At 45.0% G+C, this 13,946-nt stretch overlaps 1 protein-coding gene across 4 annotated transcripts in view; it reads right to left on the minus strand.

Annotated features, from left to right (window-relative positions):
* The window catches only part of LOC130389684 (lactadherin-like), a 22,033-nt gene continuing 8,087 nt past the window's right edge, over positions 1 to 13,946 (minus strand). Inside the window, exons 4-11 of one of the 4 annotated variants that reach the window (XM_056599583.1) lie at positions 13,040 to 13,072; positions 8,093 to 8,206; positions 7,292 to 7,473; positions 6,711 to 6,866; positions 6,181 to 6,325; positions 4,509 to 4,693; positions 3,552 to 3,707; positions 1 to 3,037 (exon numbers count right to left, since the gene is read on the minus strand). In XM_056599583.1, coding sequence (XP_056455558.1) covers positions 2,894 to 3,037; positions 3,552 to 3,707; positions 4,509 to 4,693; positions 6,181 to 6,325; positions 6,711 to 6,866; positions 7,292 to 7,473; positions 8,093 to 8,206; positions 13,040 to 13,072 — 1,115 coding nt within the window. In that variant the 3' untranslated portion in view covers positions 1 to 2,893. Of the gene's footprint in view, positions 3,038 to 3,551; positions 3,708 to 4,508; positions 4,715 to 6,180; positions 6,326 to 6,710; positions 6,867 to 7,291; positions 7,474 to 8,092; positions 8,207 to 13,039; positions 13,073 to 13,946 lie in introns of all 4 variants that reach the window. The other 3 variants (XM_056599582.1, XM_056599585.1, XM_056599584.1) reach the window with 3 other exon arrangements.

A 13,946-nucleotide genomic window follows, 5' to 3' on the forward strand; every position in this document is an offset into this window, starting at 1 on the left:
CACTGAATCAATTATACTGTTGGAATAAATTCTTTATTCATTAACTTTAATGTACAAAGGCCAAACGTAAGGGAAACTCTATATAGAAATGTATTCGTTGGAAGACAAAAAAACCAAACAAATTCCATATGAGATGTTGACGTCTAATTTCTGAGAACATCACAAAAATAACCTTCATGAAAGCATAAAAACACAGCTTTTCATCAATCATAGAAAACTGGAACAGGAATAAAATAACTTATTTACAGTAACATAAGATGGACAACATCATCAACAACAAAAAATCTTTCTCACTAATAAACCTAAACTAGACCCCCTGAACTGTTCAATTTACCAATTAGTTGCATGCAGGGCTGCATAACCCACCAACATCTTTATGCCTGCAACAACAGCTAATACAGTACAGTGTTTGACACAAGTCTACTGTCAGACAGCTTCCGTGCATACCCATGTATTTTTGCAGTAAATTTAGTTTAACTTTCATTCATTTTCAATGCATTGTGATATTGCACAGGCCCTGAATCCCAGTGTTAGTATTTTAACTAAAGAATTAGAATTTGATTCTATGGCAAATCCCAGCTCTACCGTGAAGGATCAAGTGTCGATGTGGCTTATCAGCAGGGCCACACCTGCATTTGGTTGGACACACTTTTGGATTACATGCTTTTTAAATAATTGGCATAGGATATGCCTTCTGCAAAATATACTTTATTTAAACAAATCAAGTTAGTAAAAATATTTAAAGTTTGTAAATGTACATCATATGATAATACTATACTTGAATCACTGGCATTACCCCAAGCTGTCTAATTTCTCATTCGTTAAAGTTTTTACATCGTTCTCCTAATAGCTAATGAACATGTTTTCTGCAAAATACTTTTTTTGGTTTTATCGTATTACCAAACACCTAAACACAAACATCAAATTTGAAAAGTGTTGTTAAAATAGGTGGATGTTCAAATATGAAAGCGCAGAGTGACTGAATTGAAATCTGCAACGACAAGAACAACAAATACAACAAAGGTTTCAGTAGCATGTACAAGTGTGCTAGCCCAGACATGAAGGAATATAAAGAAATAACTCATCCAAAACCTCCTCCCCTATTGTGTAGCTCATTATGATACAATGATTGTTGATGATTTATGAATTTAAGTATATAGTGTATGGCGGGAATGACAGGAGAAAATAGGCTACAATAACTACTATGAATGGAAGTGGTGTTTGGCCCTTACAAGGTATTTTCTTAGGCAAAAAGAAACTTTGAAACAATGCTGCAATTATATGCCATTAAACATAAAGGGGTTATTACTTTTTTACATAACCTCCACAGTGGGTTTTTCATACTAAATATAGCTACCAAGCACACAATACCTACTTAGAATGAAATAATAGTAGTTTAACGAAACACCAAAGGATAATCGTTGGCAAGAGCAATACAATGGCTTTGTAAAACATGTTGCTGTATCCAAGAAAAAGGGCTAAAAAATATAGAAAAATTACTTGAAATTGTCAAACTAGAGAAGGACCAACATGTCCTGGCGGGTAGTACTTTGCTTTGACCCTGAGGCTGTCCTCACTGTGGACTCTAAATGACTATAGCTGTTAGACTATAAAAATGTTGTAAAAGCTATTGTAAAGGATAATTGTGCGCCTGACAACAAATGCCCTCTGAAACTCTTAAAATAGCAGTAACAATATAACACATGTAACCATGTTAGGTCCCACTGGGTTATTTTCCCACATTTTCTCTTCGTTATGCAGGATAGGTAGTTTAGCATAGTATTTTCTTATGATCACTATTAGTTTAGCAGTCTTTACTTTTAGATAGGGTGTGGATTTCCGGTTGTTGTTTTGGCCTGGGCCATCCCAAAGTTTATTTGGCTTCCCTCCTGAATCCTTGTTTTAAAGTAAAACACTTCTTTTTCACCTTAACTGGTTTCTGCCTTATTTACGTTTGGGTTATCATTTCAGGTAATGTGTTACCACCCCCTTTTCCCCTCTACCCATTTAGGGGTCATTACAAAGCACAAGCAAGCAAATATTAATTGTGACAATTCTACTATGATAATTTTTTCTTCTTTGTCACAATAAAAAGACAACATTTTCCTGTACATTTGCCTTGAAGCTACTTGGTATGGTATCTAGCAATTTTTTATTTATTTTTTTCAAATCTATCCATTTATAAATGTTAAAAAAAGTCCAACAAAATCATGAAGATTGATAATGTGCATTCTAGCCTGGGGTGTCGAAGGGTCTAGCTGCAGATCATCTGTGACACAGCTCTAGCACTGAAACAAACTACTAGCCCCACACTGCTGATCTCAGACCCTGGGATCGGAAAATATACCCCCCATAAATATCTATGATATACTGGACAGAAGAAAAACTTCAATTGAAAATAAAATTGGCTTATTGGAAATGAGCTGGATCGACCCAACCGATGCCGATAGGCCACCAATAAAGCAAGGACTCTTTCCCCTACTAGCTGAGCAGGTACATCTCATGGAGGAGCAATAGGACTACTTAAAACTACTCTAGGGTTTGCCGCCCTCTAGGGCTGAGAGACGGCAGTTCGGAGGAGAAGTAGGTAGAATTATGGTTCCACGTCGTCGACGCAACGCAATGACCACGCAGACGCTTCGACGCAGTCGTGAACCTGTTTTGGTTCTGCGTTGGGGTTACTATAGCGAATCAATCACCCCCTGACGCAAGGTCACAATTTTGGGAGGCGCACGTCCGGACCTTGCGGTGGACGCAAAGAGGGTCGGCAAGGACATAATGGGTCCGTAAACCCCCTCGCGTTGCGTCGACGTCAACCATAACTCAACCTTATTGTGTGTGTGTGTGTGTGTGTGTGTGTGTGTGTGTGTGTGTGTGGGGGGGGGGGGGACGACTACTCATTGCAGCCCAGCAGCTCCATGCGCAGAGTGATGCGCTCGTGCCACGCCCACGGGACCACCCGCACAAAGCGTGCGTAGAAGGGCGGCTCGAAGGCGTTGTTCTTGTGGACGTTGTTGTCACTGTTGCCCTGGAAGATCTGGACACAAGAGGCAGAGCCAACACACTTAATACAGAGGAAGCCCCTGGAGCACAACCATAAGCACTCACTCACCTCCACCTCGACATGTACTACATGGAAAACCTGGTTTTCCTGCTCTTACATTCCATTGGAGTCCAGTCAGAGCGGTTACAGACTCTGATTTGATTACTCGATGTGGCGTGCATTTCTGGACATCCGAGCCCAGATGGCAGGTAAGCCGATTATTGGATTGCAATGACAGCAATCAAGTTAGCATGACGATAAATGGTTCCAGGTGGAATGTTCCAGGAGTATGACCCCTGTATGCAGGCTACGCTGTCAACAACCCTATGCTTTTTTAACAACTGTATGTTCACAAGCACACACATACACACACACACACACACACACACACACACACACACACACACACACACACACACACACACACACACACACACACACACACACACACACACACACACACACACACACACACACACACACACACACACACACACAAACACTCTACCATGTCTGTCTTGGCGGTGTCATCCTTGACCGTGGTCCAGGACTGGCCGTCGTTGCTGTAGGATACCTTGAAGGCGGTGACGAACTGCACGGAGCCAAAGTCCTTGGCTCCCTGGGTGATGATGCCCGTGACCCTCTTGGGAGACTCCAGGTCCACCTGACGACACGGATCAAACCATCACACGTTCCTCAAACGTTCCTCACACTTTCCTAACTCAGTTTACAAGAAGGTGGTTACGCGATTGGCTCTCAGGTATGTGCCCAGGGCATGCATTTGGATGGGATCCAAGTGGGAAGATTTTAAGAGATTGTTATTGGGATGATAAGCTCAGCATGGCTCACAGAAACTTATCTTAAAGACCCCCCTCTCATGAAAATAACCAGTGATTGACTTGTCCTTGTGGTATTTAGGTTCAAACATAAGTCAGTTCAAGTGCGAAATAAGCTGTCAACAGCATAGACGGGCAGCTTTGAAACCAAAGTATAGCAAAAGCTAGTCTCCAAATCTGACTATAGATTAATATTTAAAGTATGTTGGCAGTTAAGCTCCAATCTGGGTTAACGGGTCATTTTACTTTCCATCGCGTCATATTTGTTTAAAGACAAATCATGTTGCTGGAGCCAGGGATCTGTAAGCCTGTAATTGGTGTAAACAAAATTGGCTGGCACTAGCAAACAGTCAAAAGACTCTGAATAAATCTCCACTGGCCACTGTAGAAATACAGAAATATACTTCATTAAGCTTCAGCACAATATCTCCGTCACAAAACAATTGCCGGTGTGCTTCGATAACATAATAGGATCGCTGGATGTGAGTTTAACCAACGACGAGCTCTGAAACCCAGATTCAGAAAGCCTGAACACCCCCTGCTATTGGCCGTGCGTCTGAAATGTGCCTCAGTTGGGCCCTTCTTGCGTGCAGAATGTGGCCGTGCATGGGGCCTCCAGCGCTCTGTACCTGCAGCCACTCGGAGCGGTTGTTGCTGGCGGCGGCCCAGGCGTTGGTCTTGCCCTGCTTGTCCAGCCGGGCGTAGTGCGGCTGCCAGGAGAAGGCCTCGATGCCCCAGGTCCGGAACACGCTGGAGGCCGTGATCTGGCGGTCCGACACCAGCCGGGACCGGATCCCCAGCGACTCGGAACAACCTGTTGTGTTTGAAGACACTACTGAGGTGAGGGCCGAGAAAGAGAGACAGAGACACACAGACACACAGACAGACAGACACACACACAGACACATACAAAGACGGACAGACGGAAACAAGGACCAAAAGGAAGGATGGGTGACAAACAAAGAAAAGAGAGAATATGATAGGCAGGAGGGTGCCAAGGAAGGGCAGCCAATGACATTGAGGCAGAGCACAGACATGACGACATGGAACACTTAATGGGAGGTAAGTAATTTAAGGTAAAGTGAGGCCAGAGATTGTGGGAGACTTTGAACATAACCATGGATTATAATAAAGATGGGCAGGGTAAAACATGGAGTCTTCTGAATAGACTCTTGCTTCTGATCATCCATCTATGTATAATAGTTATTCTAGTGAACTGAAATCCCGTCAGTCCCGACTGTACACACTATTCTTGTGGCACCCATTGCACTCCTGACCATCCCTTGAAGAAGGGATCCCCTACACTGCGTTTCTTCTCAATATTTCTTCCTTGCTGATTCAAGGGAGTTTTTTCTTGCCCGTGTGGGGGCATGGGTAAAGGGGGGTGTCACAAATATTTGGCCTGTTAAGCCCTTTGAGACTGTAATGGTGATTAAGGGCTATACAAATAAAATTGAATTGAATTGAATTGAATTATTCTTTACACGAGAGACACATTCTCCCATGTCAAACGAGTTCACAAGCAGAACCATTTCCACACCGCCGCACAGAGAGCTCAGCATGCCAGACGCTGGAGGAACAGACACAACGTGGTCACCAGCAGGAGACAGACGTGCAGACGGGGGAAATCCCAGCCCCGTATTGAGGCCAGCCAGCCTCCAAGAGCCACGCTGGCAGGCCTTGAAGGAGACAACGAGGTGGATAAACACGAGTGGCGTACGAGCGACCGCTAAACATCACCCTGGCCCTGCCAGGGAGGGGGAGGCCATATTTTGATAACCATGACTAACACTATTCGCCGTCCAAATAAACACATGCGTTCATTCGCAGCTGACGTATCCCCTGCCAATATTACCCTGGTGCATTCACTCCCATATGGTCTTAGTAAAGATCCATGGATCCCGTTGGAAGAGGTTCACACATGACACTTGTAATGGGGGAAACAGGGATGTTGTTGTGTGTGTGTTTTTCAGTGTCAGTGGGAGTATAAAAGAAAGTGCATTGAGATCCAAATGAACAACTTTATTCAGTATCTGAGAATAAATAAACCCTTTGTATATATATAGGCTGCGCGTGTGCACAAGACTTACCATTGGAAAAAAAAAAAGTATTGATATCCAACTTAATGACTTCATTCAGTTACTGGGTATAAATAAAACTGAATGCATACAAAGAGTGTGTGTGTGTGTGTGTGTGTGTGTGTGTGTGTGTGTGTGTGTGTGTGTGTGTGTGTGTGTGTGTGTGTGTGTGTGTGTGTGTGTGTGTGTGTGTGTGTGTGTGTGTGTGTGTGCGTGCGCGTACCATTGAGCTCACAGCCCACCAGCTCCATACGCAGGGTGCACGCCTTGCGGCACACCACAGGGATGATGCGGAGGAAGCGAGCGATGATGGGCGGGTCGAACAGATTGGTCTTGGTGCTGTCGTTGTCCACGTTCCCCATGAACACCTGACCAAAACACAGCAGGGACAAAGTATTTGTCCTGAAACCCAATATTAATTAAAGCTTCGTTCAGTTGTAGTTGTGGGACTGCACACGCATCCTAGTATAGACCACTTCAACCGAGCGCGTGTCTTGGTGCCCCCCCCTAGTGGCTCGTCTGGAAGTGGTCTTGTTGCTGGTCAAAAACTCCCCATAGAGGTGGTTCGCTTCTCTTTTTCATTTATTAGTATTTGAAAACGGTTGTGAGATTGCGATGCAAAGAGAGATGTCGCTCCATCTTAACATAGTTAAATATTTTTCTGAAACCATTCATATAAATGTAATGAAGTATTTATGATGGTATAATCCCAATCTAATCCCAGGCCGTCTTTGTGTGAGGCGGTGCACTCACATGGTCCTTCCGGTCGGCGCCCTGCTTGTACACGGTGTACACGCGTCCATCCAGGCTGGAAGACACCTTGAAGGCCTTGATGTACTCCGCCGTCCCCATCCGGCTGGCGCCCTGACTCACCATGCCCGTGAACCGCATCGTCCTCTGCATGTTGACCTGTAACCATGGCAACACACACACACACACACACACACACACACACACACACACACACACACAGCTGGCAGAATCAGCGCCAGAACCCCAAGCTCCAACACTCAAAGATCTCCTTGGTTACGTCCACAATTGATCTAGTCGCGAGCGGGCGACTAGATGGATGAAGTGACGGGAACGCTGACATTTTCGTAAAATGGTAACCAAGGGAAAGTGAAGATAACTTAAAAAACTTAGTTTTCACAAACATACATGAACATAGGTGCAACTGTCCATGCAACGTTGATCCCACTCCCTAAATGAAACATGAACCACCACTCCCTAACTACATTCAGAGAGCCCATTTGAACCCAGAGGCGTTGCGGCTAAACAGGTCGAGCAGTGGCCCACAGAGGGTCTTTTGGATCAGGGTCGGGGCTCTCCCTCACCTCGATCCAGGGGTTCCTGTCGTGCGCGGCGGCGGTCCAGGCGTTCACCAGGCCCTTGCGGTTGAGGCGGGCCAGCTCGGGGCCCCAGCGCTGCAGGCCCAGGATCCCGTAGTGGACCGAGGAGGCGGAGATCTGGGACTCAGCGATGCCCCCTCCCTCCATGCCCAGCAGGGACACACAGCCTGGGGGGGAGCCGGGGGGAGTGGGGGGGGCAGCAGGTTGAACTGGGAGGTAGTCTATAGTCTACACTGATAATACACCGTGTTAAAAAATACGCCGACAGCTCTATAGGTTCTTGTAGCTTTTTAGATACAGTGTAACAAAATAATGATAATATCTATAATTAGTAATAGATTCCTCTGATACAAGCTCTAAAAAGGCTACCTATTGGTCAATCAAATCCTGAATATATTAAATCATATCTCCTTTTTTGAAAGCAAACATACCATTCCAATTAAAGTAATCCAGTATATTTGAACAATGCAGAATACAGCCACATGTTCAGTTTACACTAATACTTGGCGTTTGTTCTATATCTTAAGATTTAGATAGATTATATTAAGTAAGAAACACAATTTTTAAAAGATTTACCCTAGTCCAACCATCATTCTCCACCTACGCGTGCGCACAGGCACACTGGCACAATGGCACACTGGCACACACACACACACACACACACACACACACACACACACACACACACACACACACACACACACACACACACACACACACACACACACACACACACACACACACACACACACACACACACACACACACACACACACACACACTTACGGAGATGGCACTGTTTGCCCACGTAAGGGGAAGGGCACTGGCAGACAAAGTCCCCTTCAAGGTCACGACAGGATCCACCATTTTTGCAAGGCTTGGCAGCGCACTCATTAACATCTAGGGGTAAAAGATGGGGACGTCAGTGATACAGAGTCATCTTCCGCTCTCATCTCACAGTCAGTATGGACTCCACTGTTAGAGAAATCATGGTCATGCGAGACATAAGGAGGTTGGTTAGTTAGTGAGTAAGTTGCGGTCATGCAACACAACACTAGAGGAGCGGACGGCAGAATGGTCAGAGGAGCTGTTGGCTGAGTGAATGGCAGCTAGCAAACATCATCATCAACAAATAGTTCAACTTTAAGTGGAAGAATGAAGGGTGTTTTGGGTAACAAATTGTTCATTTGTGGAATTTGTTATGTGCTGAAGAAAATCTGGTAAATATTAATAATTGTTAATTGCGTGGAACAATAATGCCTAAAAGTAAAGCAATATTTAAGCAAAGACTCTACAAAGAAATTCAAATTCAGACTCAAATGACATGCAGTTCACTATACATCCGCTAGATGGCCCTGTTTATCAAGTTGGGGCAGAGCAACGTTAAAAAGAAAACACTCATCAACATCCAAGTGGAATCGGTACAAACCAAAGCACTTCATCTGTCGCCCACAATGAGTGGCAGCATGACTGAATAGCCTTTGAATACATACTATATTTCCTGTTTACCAGGCAAGGAACACACCATTACTGAGTTATATTTTTAGCATAGGAACACAACATAAACATGTAGGCGGATAAGATTAGATGCATTTCTCATGGTGATTAGGGTTGTTGAAGAGAGTGCAAACACACACACTCAGCCAGCACATGTGTAGAGTGTCTATCTGGCTCACTCTTAAATCCCCAGATACTCATGGTCCACAAATAGCTTAGGGACCTCTCCCTTTTCATATGTTCACAAATCAAGTACTCTCATTAGTTGTTCAGTTGAGTCGTTTTCTAATTGGAAAGTTCCTGTTTACATGTCCATGCAACATTTCTAGATACCATCGTGACACAAGGTTTAATTAATAGGTGTTATGCTACTATAATAAACATAAAACACTCCCATGTAGGATTGGTTATCAGGATGACCCTATATCCAGACCTTATTCCATTGAGTGGAGCACCCAAGGGGGTACACCGGGACCCTAACACTCCACTGAGTGGAGAACCAAAGGGGATCCACCAGGACCCTAAGGCCCAATCCCATTTCTACCCCTTACCCCTTCAAAACAAGGGGGAGGGGTAAGGGGAAGGGGTAAGGGGAAGAAATGGGATTGGGCCTTACACTCCATTGAGTGGAGAACCCAAGGAGGATTCCATGAGGACCACGCTAAGGAGGGGACAGGCGGTGTAAAGGCCAGTGCACAAGTGGAGTGCTATGCTGGGGGGGTATACCACCTGGGTCGCCTTCTATGCTAAAAATAGAGTTATGTAAGGCACCCTAAGGTGCTCTTGGTAACCGCATCTTGGTCTCCGCATCGATGCCTCATGTGGCATTTCACGATAAAAAGATAAAAGGTAAACAAGCCATTTGTTTGTTTTAATAACTTTATTTAAAATAACTATCATGTCCCACTGTGATGATTATGTGATTGTTTAGTTATACATTAACGATCAACGATAATTATTTAAATAGTGACATAATTTCAATGGTTAATTCATTATATTATAATCAATACTAACATTTCAAATGAATCCAATTTACCTCACCTCAATAACCCACCCTCCACTAAACCCTTATGTCGATAGATCACTAAGCCAAATCAAATCAATATTATAAGACTGATGATCCATGTAATATTACCTTGAATAAGTAACGTTTCACAGCAATCAGCAGACTGATTGCTGACAAAACATTTTGTATACAGACTGCACAGGCTGAAGTAGACCAAGCTGTTCCACTTGTGTGTCCTTTGGAGAGCCAAACCCAATACCGTAACTCATTCAGCAGTTTGTATACAGCTCCATTTCCACCGGGTGTCAATATGAGCCAGTGTCTCAGCATGAAACACAGAGAAAAAACAATAATGGGCTCACTGGGCCGGGTCTAAAAACTGGGCCTTCATCGATACAATACAAGGGGTCAGCAGCCTCTGCATGAGTCAATCAGCAGATATGTTGAGCCCAGGATCTGGGCCACAGTCAGCAGGACTTTAGCCCTGGGTAGATAGAAGCATGGCTACATCCAGAGGCTGTTTTAGCCATCGATAGATAGAAGGCCTGGCTACATCCAGAGGCTACTTTAGCCCTGGTAGATAGAAGGCCTGGCTACATCCAGAGGCTACTTTAGCCCTGGTAGATAGAAGGCCTGGCTACATCCAGAGGCTGCTTTAGCCCTGGGTAGATAGAAGGCATGGCTACATCCAGAGGCTACTTTAGCCCTGGGTAGATAGAAGGCATGGCTACATCCAGAGGCTACTGTAACCATGCAGTGCTGAGGGACTAGGGAGTGTGATGTTTAAGGTGCTCATTAATTAGGATCATGAGTCAAAAATGATAGAATCTGATACCTTTTCCTTTTTTTTATAGCAATAGCAATGTGCATATGTATCAGTTTTAAATAATTGGTCATGGAGGGGTTCTTCCTCTGTTAAAAATGGAAGTAGCCTTTTGTTGCCATGGTGAAATTAACCGGCAGTAGAGTTGCCTCAAGACCAAAGGATTATTTATATGAAACGAGACGTGTGCGGAGTGGAGTGGGTTGGTGTGTTAATGAAGCGTACCGCTCTAAACCTACCAGGCATCCAGAGTAGCGTAGTGTAGTAGAACACTCTTTAATCCCTTCTACTTTGTGCATAGTGACTGGCAACGTCCAAGAGAATATGTGACATCATATCCTGTGTACTGGAGCAGTCTCATTCCTGACTGAGGTCAAAATGTAATTTAAAAGAATGACACCAGGAACATGTAAAATGAAACACCATTGTACAGAGGTTTCCTGTGCCTCACGTAAGGCACTGGATAATGGGTTTTTCTGTAGGTCAACAATAAACAAATTGTGAACAGCTGTATAGGCTGCATCATTATGTGACAGCTTTGATTTGTGTGAAAATAAGGCCAATATATACTTTGCTACAAAGTTTTCATCATCTCAAGATGGTAATCACGCTCACAAACACACACTCACACACACGTACACACACACGTACACACACACACGCACACACACACACACACACACACACACACACACACACACACACACACACACACACACACACACACACACACACACACACACACACACACACACACACACACACACACACACACACACACAAAGGGGTATGAAGCCTAGTCTGCACACATCACCACATCCTGGGAGGGATTTAATAACTACTGGAGAAGAACAACTCCACGCACGTACAGATGCACGCACGCACATACACAAACAAGCACAATGACTAACCGATAAACACATTTCAGCTTTAATCGGTTCGGAAAATCTAGGATTAAGTGAGAAGAATAGGCAAAACTAAAAGTCCTTCATGCCAAGGAACTTTCCAGCAATCTGCTTTGGCCCAGACTAGGGGAAATGCCATGAATATCTCTCCTTCTCCCTATTGCAGCTCTCTCATATATTGCCACTTTCCAACAGTTTCCCTTGATCTCTCTCCCGACCTTCCCTCCGCTCTCTGGGCTATTTCACCTGGCGGTTAGGTGCGCTGCAGTGAGGCTTGAAGAGGTACAGTGACATTGTAGGGAGGGCACACCTAAATCCTCTAATGCGCATCATCAGAGTCCTATTCTCTGCCCAGCAACGGCAGAGGCACTGACGTTGCAGGCGCTCTGTGCAGGCGGACAATTTCCGTTGGCTGGGCCAGCGTCGAGGGATAAGCTGTATGCATGCTCTTTGCATACGTGTGGATGAAAAGGAGAGAGAGAGAGTGTGCACTGCCAGCCCCCCGGCTCAGCGAGTTAAGTAAATGAGCGTTTAAACGGCGCTACGCCTCCAGAGGCTAGGCCACAAACAGAAGAGTAGCCGTCCAGCTACAACCACCAAAGGGGATCCGGCCACTCTCTCTCACACGCACTAACACTTTTGTGTTTCTTTTTTTAAATGGCTCCAAAAAATAGAACCCATCCATCCGGAAATACTTACTCTCCTTATTGGACTATCAACCAACACACACACACACACACACACACACACACACACACACACACACACACACACACACACACACACACACACACACACACACACACACACACACACACACACACACACACACACACACACACCAAATACAGAGCTGTCCTAACACAGGCATTAGTAAATGAGAAGATGCACCTCTCTCCAGTGCCAGCATTTATAGGGCTCAGTGCCAGACAAATAGACGCATAGAACAGCTCAAAGGACTGGTCCTCTTTCTGGCAGCGTTGGCATGCGTCCCTATACGTGGGATCTTTATACACAGGGTCTGTGTACGCATTTATGGGATATTAGGAGCTAAGTTGTACGAAGGGTCTCTGAGGGTCTCTGAAAGGCAGTGCTCGCCACGCAACAGAGAATCGGGGGAGCTTAACCAGCGTTAACATGGGCTGTGGATCGCCCAATTCAATTCAAGGACAGTATGACGCTTACAAAGAGAGTAAATTTCTCAATGACGGAGGTTGTAGGAGTCGAGGGGTTAATGTGGAAGGCTTCAGGTTGTTAACACTATCTCCAACAAACTTTGGCCTTGACCGAGGGTATGGGGGCGTGCATGCTGCCCTGTGCAGATTAGTGCGTGTCTGCGTCTGTGAGTATGTTTGTTGCACATTCCTCTGCCCCCGCATGCAGACTAGAGAAGAGTCAGTGAGCACCTGGATCCAAGAAAGGGATAAGAGTCCAGGCTGAACACACACACACAACGTCTCCAGTGCCCCTTGTCTGTCTATTGTTCTAATGTTACAAGTTACCTTTTTTCACATTCAGGTCTGCTCCTTTGACTCCTAGGGTAAGAAAAAGCACACACACATAAAACACAAATCATACATTTCTGAAAGCCCCCCTACCCCGCCACTGCCACCAGGCCTGTTCAATCAGGGCCTTTGTGTTCATTTGGCAACTCTTTTCACCGCCTTCCCCTTCCATAGCTGCGGCCATCTGTCAGCCCTCAGTATGTACGGGGCTCGAAGGCATTTTGGACGAACGCGTTGAACACATGCTCCCGAGCATTTTCCTCTTTCAGACTCAACGGCACTCACTCTCAACTGGACATGAGCAGAGACACAGTCCTTCGAAAAGAAGGCAGCTGTTAACAGGGCTCCTAATATCAGGCAGAATATGCGGCCTGAGCTGTCTCCCCTACAGCTAACATAACCACTACATTTGGCGGACAGCTGAAGCTACCAACATCAAGTAGAGGGACTCTCAGTAGTAGTCCTCTCCTGACAGGGTTTCTCGTTGTGTGGTTGGTACCTCCATATTTAGGAGCTGGTGTGAAGTAGAATTCATTGTGCGAGAAGAGAATTTGAATCTGGCCTCACTACCTCTCCCCTAGCTCGAGAACTCATCAGGAGGTACATTTCACCCAAAAGGCACATTGGAAGAGAAACTAATGGAATAACTAAAAATAGTATAAAATGTTATGCATATTGCAAAGCTGGAAACATGGAAACATTTAGTGTAGCCTGGAGGATTAATGTATAAACAGGAAGAGGGGGAAAAAGACCACGATAAAACAAATTCCAATAGATCTGCTGACGGGTTCTGCTAAAGCAGTCAACACATGATGAGCTTTCAGAAAGCACAGGACGGCCGAGTGCCAGCGAAAAGACGAGAGTTCAGCGCTTTTAACTCATAAACATCATCCTAAGCTGGCAG

The sequence above is a fragment of the Gadus chalcogrammus genome, chromosome 9, assembly GCF_026213295.1.
Source record: "Gadus chalcogrammus isolate NIFS_2021 chromosome 9, NIFS_Gcha_1.0, whole genome shotgun sequence".
In the NCBI taxonomy this organism is placed as follows: domain Eukaryota; kingdom Metazoa; phylum Chordata; class Actinopteri; order Gadiformes; family Gadidae; genus Gadus; species Gadus chalcogrammus.